This window comes from Bidens hawaiensis, unplaced genomic scaffold (assembly GCF_021521415.1).
Source record: "Bidens hawaiensis isolate Kalapana, Puna unplaced genomic scaffold, B.hawaiensis_p1.1 tig00000458_1, whole genome shotgun sequence".
Classification (NCBI taxonomy): domain Eukaryota; kingdom Viridiplantae; phylum Streptophyta; class Magnoliopsida; order Asterales; family Asteraceae; genus Bidens; species Bidens hawaiensis.
The window spans coordinates 4,658,877-4,666,059 of record NW_027491030.1 but is presented as its reverse complement, the minus strand read 5'-3'; the positions used below and the strand labels follow the sequence as shown (position 1 = coordinate 4,666,059).

The 7,183-nt window shown below is 34.8% G+C and overlaps 1 protein-coding gene across 1 annotated transcript; it reads left to right on the top strand.

The window, feature by feature from the left end:
• The first annotated feature begins 3,565 nt into the window (after positions 1-3,565).
• Positions 3,566-6,858, top strand: LOC143627323 (aspartic proteinase 36-like). Its single transcript, XM_077097175.1, has 7 exons — positions 3,566-4,074; positions 4,512-4,641; positions 5,139-5,386; positions 5,646-5,867; positions 5,949-6,111; positions 6,216-6,289; positions 6,415-6,858. The coding sequence occupies exons 1-7, from the start codon at positions 3,845-3,847 to the stop codon at positions 6,557-6,559; spliced, it is 1,212 nt and encodes a 403-aa protein (XP_076953290.1). The 5' UTR covers positions 3,566-3,844; the 3' UTR covers positions 6,560-6,858.
• Positions 6,859-7,183: the final 325 nt, after the last annotated feature.

Here is a 7,183-nt window from a genome sequence, read left to right as displayed (position 1 = left end):
ACTACGAAATCAGATTATTTTTTAACAATCTCATGTCGAAACCTAACCTTTTTGTTGAAGAAGAAAGAATAGACAATTTTGATTGACGCTAACATTGTATCTATATGTTTTACATCCTCTTGAACTCATAATGAAAACCATATATATAACTCGTTAGATGTCTGTCTTTAACGAGCAAACAATTTTGTTTGGCGTTAACAAGGTGTATCTAGACGTTCAACAACCTCTTAAACCCATAATCCAAACCTTAACTCCTTAGATGTTGTCTACTTTTTTTTTTAAATTGGCCTTCTTCTTAATTATTTTTTTAAATAGTAATTGATAAAAAAGAAAAGAAAAAACATGGTTGGTAAACATATAAAGACAAGTAAATTGTCATTTTATGTGATCTGGTATTTAACATTTACACGCAAAAATATATTAAAAAGTGATTTATTTTTTAAAATGATCTTTACCGGTGACATGAAAATAAAATTAATAATAAAATAATAATTGAAGCTTATAAGATCATCATATAGAGTTGTGAAACATTAATTGTATATGACCATCTGTAGGTAGTTGCACGTCTTAAGTTTAAAGGTTAAGTTAAACCATACAGCTGTTCTCTGTTATCTTTATATTATATGTGTTTGAATGATTAATAATCTCACGTGTAAATATATATTTTTTAGGGTTATATCTAAGGTCGACTTTGCAACCATCGTGAGACTGTATCCTCTGATATATGGAACCGGATGGAATCCGTAAACCCTCTCCCCTGCCAGGTTCGGACCCAGGATTATAGCTTTGATCCGTCCATTCACTCATATACCCTTTGAATCGGTCTAAATTGGAATTGAACTTACGTCTTCACTTTTCGAAGACATGCCTAGTCTATATTTTTATTAAATATTAATTTATTTTAATAAAATATATTTTTATGTCACACCCCCATCTTAGGCCTAGGCGTGTGACTCGATAGTTGGTACCACATTTGTAAATAAATCAGAGTTACGGTTAATTAGCGGAAGACTTGAAAACTTAAGGATCAAAGTTATAAAATATTTACATTACAAAAGATGGAAACAAGTTCCATTTGTGTTTACTTGTTTTAAGTTTACAAAAACCAACATATTAACATTTAACAAAAATTATGGGAGCCATCGGATTCTTGAGCCTTCGTCCTTTAGCTCTAATCTTGGTTACCTGCAAAATGTTATAAAAATACGTCAGCAAAGAATTCTGGTGAATATGCTGACGCGAAAATATTTTCTTTTACTTTGTTACCCCTCGAGGGTTACGCATGCCTCCGCCCATCTTGGCTTAGGAATAACAAAGTTAAAACAATATCATTATAAACTCGAGCCTCTACCTAGGTCACCCCAGCAAGACACCGCAGCGTCCCGACGTACTTAGGTACCATAACTATACACAAGGTCATTCTCACTCGAACATACTTTGGTTCGGCCCATCGTGGCTGGTGGTCGTGACCAGGCGTGGTGCGATGTGCCCACCGCATTTTTCCACATATGTAAGGATCCAGACAAACGTATACTACAGCCTGAGGGCTAGGCTTTTACTCTTATTAATAATGTTTTTTGAGACACTTAGTCTCATGTAAAGTTTTACACATAACACGTTTGTTTATTTGAAAACAAGTTTGTAAAAGTAGGGCGTATTCACCTTTGATCGGGATCGGTTTCCAACACCGTCCTTGCGTAATCTTTCTTGCTATCTCGCACCTATAGTACGAGTATAACTTTTATTAGCCGGATATACAATCCGGCTTAAGACCTTTAGTCTTATTATCTCGATGAACCTTTAGTTCATTTCTTTTACTTTAAAACCTTTAGTTTTAAAAGCAATATTTATAAACCTTTAGTTTATTATAAAAACCCGACGTTTTCTTCTTTTCTAAGAAACGTATTCTTTTTTTTTATCATATAAGAATATCCCTATTACTTATATAATAATCATAACAAGGATTTATATATAATTCACACATATATATATACACTTCCATATTTCTTTCTTTATTGTTTTTCCTTGTTATATTACTTTTCTTTTTTTATAAACATCGAGTATAATTCCGACTTAGGGCATTAAGCCTTTATAATATTTTATTATTATTTTAGTCGGGTAGTAAGCCTTACCTTTCCTCGGCTTAATATTTCCTAGATACTCGAGCAGCACTTCTACGCCACTTAATCTTTTCAACACTCGCTTTGATCGCCACTTCACTTCGGCACGCTTCTCGAGACACCAACTTTTCACGGCACGCACTTCGAGATGATCGTCGGGACGTCGGGACGGGATCACCTTCTTGATCGGAACATCGTCGGGGAGTGGTACGAATATCAAGGTATGGCACGTTTATCGAGGAATCGGGGCACGGTTTTCAAGGTGGATCGTTGGCACGAATTTCGAGGTGTAGAGAGATGTTTAGAGAGAGGATTGAGAACTGATTTTGGTGTGGTTTATGAAGACCTCGGACCTGCTATTTATAGGCAAAATCTTGGATCCTATCGCGATACGCGATAGGCCCCTAGTCACCCATCACGTAGCGCGATGTAGATTTGCATCGTCACCACGTAGGTCTGCCACGTGTTGCTACGTGGCAGACGGTGTGCCACGTGTTAACACGTGGCGGACGATGTGCCACGTGTTGCCACGTGTCGGGACACGTGGCGATAGGTTTGCCACGTGTGGATGCGTGACAGTCTTGTGCCAGAGGTGTCGGGACACGTCATCGCGATACGCGATGTCGTAGGTTCAACCAGCGATCGCGTATCGCTGTTGACCCCTTCCATAATGTTTGACCAAGCCCCATCGCGATACGCGATGGCTTGTCCCTTGTCCCCATCGCGTAGTGCGATAGGAGAAGAAAACAAATTTTTCATTTTTAACTTTAGAGTTTGAATTTGACAGGATTAGTCCCTTAACTTTGGAGAGTTGTTATTTTTGGCCCAAAATTCCCGTAATGTTACATTTTAATATAACAGAATAAAATAACTATTTATTTACAAGCACTTCAAATAATTCTAAATATAAGAAACTTTAAGTAAAATATTGATCAGCAATACAAAAAATTAACTGTATTAAGATAAATTTTTTATTATTACATCGAAACTAATAAAACTTGAAAGTTTAGTTTTTAAATTTTAAATTAAATAAAAAATAAATTAACTAGACAATAATATATTTTTAAATTCATTTTAGTGTCATATGATTGACCTCCTAACAAACTCGAGCATAAAATTTATCACGTGATAAACAAATGGTATCAGGTATCGTTATCGAAAACCAATATCAAGTTTTTTATAAAATCGAGATCGGCTTGGTATTGTATTTACCGTGCTGGAATGAGCATCTTCGGTACAAATACCAAATTTTAGAAAAAATCAGAACCGGGATTTTCAGAATCGGTAGGAAGCTTTTTTTTTTTTTTTTTGAGTATATTCACATCTTATTTATAATTTACTATAAAACGATTACAATAAAATGACAGACAAATGGACAACAAGCTGCGCCGCAACCACCTTTTGAATAGCAAAGCCAATTTTCATACATTGTCACATGTATTCTTGGGTTTTTAAGAATGCCGTGGAATTTGAATTTTCAAGCCTTGTTGAATGCTAAACATAGTAAACATGGAGGAAAGTAAGCGGTGATGATGACATAAGAAATGTGAATCAACACTTATCTCTTTTGCTCTATTTATGGCTTTTAGTTGGTCACATTACAGTTGTGTATCAATATTATCTTTGCTATAAATTCAGCTATATAGTTTCATACTACTACATGCAAAATTAAACAATCCTTTCAACTTATTGTGATTTGTGAAAGAATCGTATCGGTTTTTGAAATGGAGGGGCGTAATTTGGTGCTTGTTCTTGTGATTTGTGTGTTTGTTTCCGTGGCTGTTGTTGAACTTGGTACTTTTGTATCCGCAAATGTTGTGTTTCAGGTGCATCATAAGTTTCATGTGAAAAACACAACATTGAGTGCTTACATTGATCACGATTCTCATCGTAGACGAATTTTGTCTAGCACCGATCTTCATATTGGCGGCAGTAGCAATCCCACATACGTTGGGTAAGCGCTCTCTCTCTCTCTCTCTCTCATAATATTAAATGTGTAATTTAGAAATAGAGTTAGATCTTGCAAAAAAAATTAATTAAACATTTATTTATTGATGGCAACAATTGATATGTTTCTTTAAAATCTGGATTTTCAAATGCTAAATATTGTTTGGTTTCAGTGTAATTTTATGATCATTTTGTGTTCTTAAAAACCTTATTTTATGTTTTGAGTAACAAGATTAATTATAAGCAATTATTACACACATGAAAATACAACACCTAATATCATATACATATTATTCATTTTTCAAGATCATTTAGAGTTGTTTTCTGTTTATGCAAATATTGAAGATTTGTTATTTCAGTAGATTATTGTCTATGTATTTGATCTGATTTTTACAATATTTTAAAAAAAAATATTTTGGCTTTATTATTATTTTTTGAATCTAGACTCTACTACACGAAAATTTGCATCGGGAGTCCCCCGAAGGCGTATCACGTCCAGATCGATACCGGGAGCGATATCATGTGGGTGAATTGTGCAGGATGTGTCAACTGTCCGAAAACAAGTGATCTTGGAGTAAGTTTATTTAAATTCTTACCTTATAATATCATTCACAGTTTCATCATCATCATCATCATCATCGTACTCAGTATATCCCACCAATAGCAATGCTATGGTAGGGTCTGAAGAGGGTAAGATGTAGACAGCCTTACCTCTATCCCATAGGGATAGAGAGACTGCTTCCGGTGAGACCCCCGGCTCGATAGTAGTTTTGAATCAAGCCTTGGACATAAGACACATAACACTCAATCATCGGGACACCGGCTGATTGGTGCATGTGCCCTTGTCTTTCGGCTATCAACGCCACCACATGATGCCTGATTAACCTTCCGCCACTTTTAACGTTATTTTCACGTGATTAGTAAAATAACGTCAAAATTAGTGCAATTTTACTTTTGTCCACCCAATGGTTCACACATATATACATTATATGTGCGCACCGCAAGCAGGGCGTATATCATTCACAGTTTATATATACTAAATTACTTTTTTGGTTTCCCGTTTTAATTAAGGTCCCACTCTCGTTATACGATCCTCAAGAGTCGTCAAGTTCACGAACCGTGGCTTGTGAGGAAGATTTTTGCACCATTGAACTCGATCCATCAAATAACCGGTGTGTTTTGGGGACGCCGTGTCCATATATTGTGAAGTATAGTGACGGGAGTTCAAAAGCCGGTTATTTTGTTAACGACATTGTGCAACTTAACAAGATATCCGGGAATCTCAAGACCACGAATATGACAGGGAATATTATGTTCGGGTGAGTTAATTCCTACATTAATTTTGTAGGAGGAATACAAATTATTAAAGTGTCTTTTCTTTTAAAAAAGTTCTTAACTTTGAAAAATAAAATTAAGGTAATTCATACAAAATATGTTAGTAACTTTGACCGTATATGTAGAGCTTTTTTAAAGTAACCTTACATATTAATCTATAAAAATGTGTAGGTTTTGATCATTATTTACAAATGTTATTCTATGATTTCAAGTAAAAATTTCACATTTTGTGATCCAAAATAGGTGTGGAGCGAGACAATCGGGGACCTTCGGTAAAACCAGACAAGCCCTCGATGGGGTTTTAGGTTTCGCGCAATCTAATTCTTCGATGATATCGCAACTCGCGTCATCTGAAAAGGTGAAAAAGATGTTTTCCCATTGCTTGACTCGTTCTAAAGGTGGGATCTTTACCATTGGGGAAGTGGTTCACCCAAAAGTAAATACAACACCGTTGTTGCCTAATATGTAAGCTTTTCTTTTAATCTACTTTTCATTATCATTATTTGTTACAACAAATCTTGATTACATTTTGTATCTACATTGTAGGGCACATTTCAGTATTGAATTGAAAGCAATCCAAGTGGATAAAGACTTTGTAACGTTTCCGGCGTATATGTTAAACAACCCAGCAAAACGAGAAGCCATAATTGATAGCGGTACAACTTTGGCTTATTTTCCTCAACAGATTTATAGCCAATTAATGGAAATGGTAACTAAAATATTATTCTTTTAGTGCGTTACATTTCTTTATTAAAAAAATAATAAAATAAAACATTTCTTTATATTTTTTTCTCATTGTTGCTATTGACCTAGGTTATGGCCGCACAACCGGGTGTCGACGTTCACACATTTGACAACAAGTTCAAGTGTTACGCAGGCGAGGGAAAGTAAGGTTTCTTTTATTAGCGAGTTACATCATTTAAAATTTTTTTTAATTTGTAGTCGATTATTTTTAATCTTTATTGATATATTAAGCATATTTAAAAAGTAGAATTTTTATTTGATACCGCAGTGTAGATAATGCTTTCCCGATTGTCACGTTTCACTTTGCCAATGCTATGAAGTTGAGAGTTCATCCGAGTCAGTATATTTTCAGAACTCCGGTATATATATATGCTCCGACTTTTTATAGACCTTTATTTATTTATTTTTTGTAATCATTTGCATTACATTGTACGTGTTTTCAGGATAATTTATTGTGTATTGGTTTTTTGAGTAATGACCTGCTACCGAGGGGAGCTAATACAATCTTGTTGGGAGGTTAGACAAAACATGAAATTATGACAAATCTTTTAAATGCTTAGCTAACAATTTTTTATAAAATTTTGTTGGTTTTTCATGTTGTATTTTGCATGTAGATGTTGTAATGACAAATAAGTTGGTGACATACAACATGGAAGATCAAAGCATCGGATGGAGGGATTATGATTGTAAGTGTATACTCTTATTAGGATTAAAAAAAACATTTCAGGTTAAAACGTATCAGTTTTAATACGGGTTAACAGGTCAAACTAGACCAGAATGTGTTGTCTGGTGTCACAAAAATATTATTGCATTTATAATATGGATCTTTGTTGTTCTCACTTGCAGGCTTTTCGAGCATCAAAGTGAAAGACGAAGAAAGTGGCAAGGTTTACAAGGTCGGAAATCATAATATCAAATGGTTGAGTCCGAGAGGGAGTTCTAGTCGTGCTAATGTGTCCGGTTTTGTATTGTTGGTGTTCATTCTAGCTACAAAAATAATAATGTATTAGTAGCAAGAGTTGAACTTGTTCTTCATG

What these genes read in the sequence shown, in the direction of transcription:
- LOC143627323 (XM_077097175.1), top strand. Translation starts at nt 3,845, where the DNA reads ATGGAGGGGCGTAATTTGGTGCTTGTTCTTGTGATTTGTGTGTTTGTT. An exon ending in ATAGCCAATTAATGGAAATG is followed by an intron (nt 6,112 to 6,215) that starts GTAACTAAAATA and finishes CTATTGACCTAG; the next exon opens with GTTATGGCCGCACAACCGGG. An exon ending in TGTTACGCAGGCGAGGGAAA is followed by an intron (nt 6,290 to 6,414) that starts GTAAGGTTTCTT and finishes TTGATACCGCAG; the next exon opens with TGTAGATAATGCTTTCCCGA.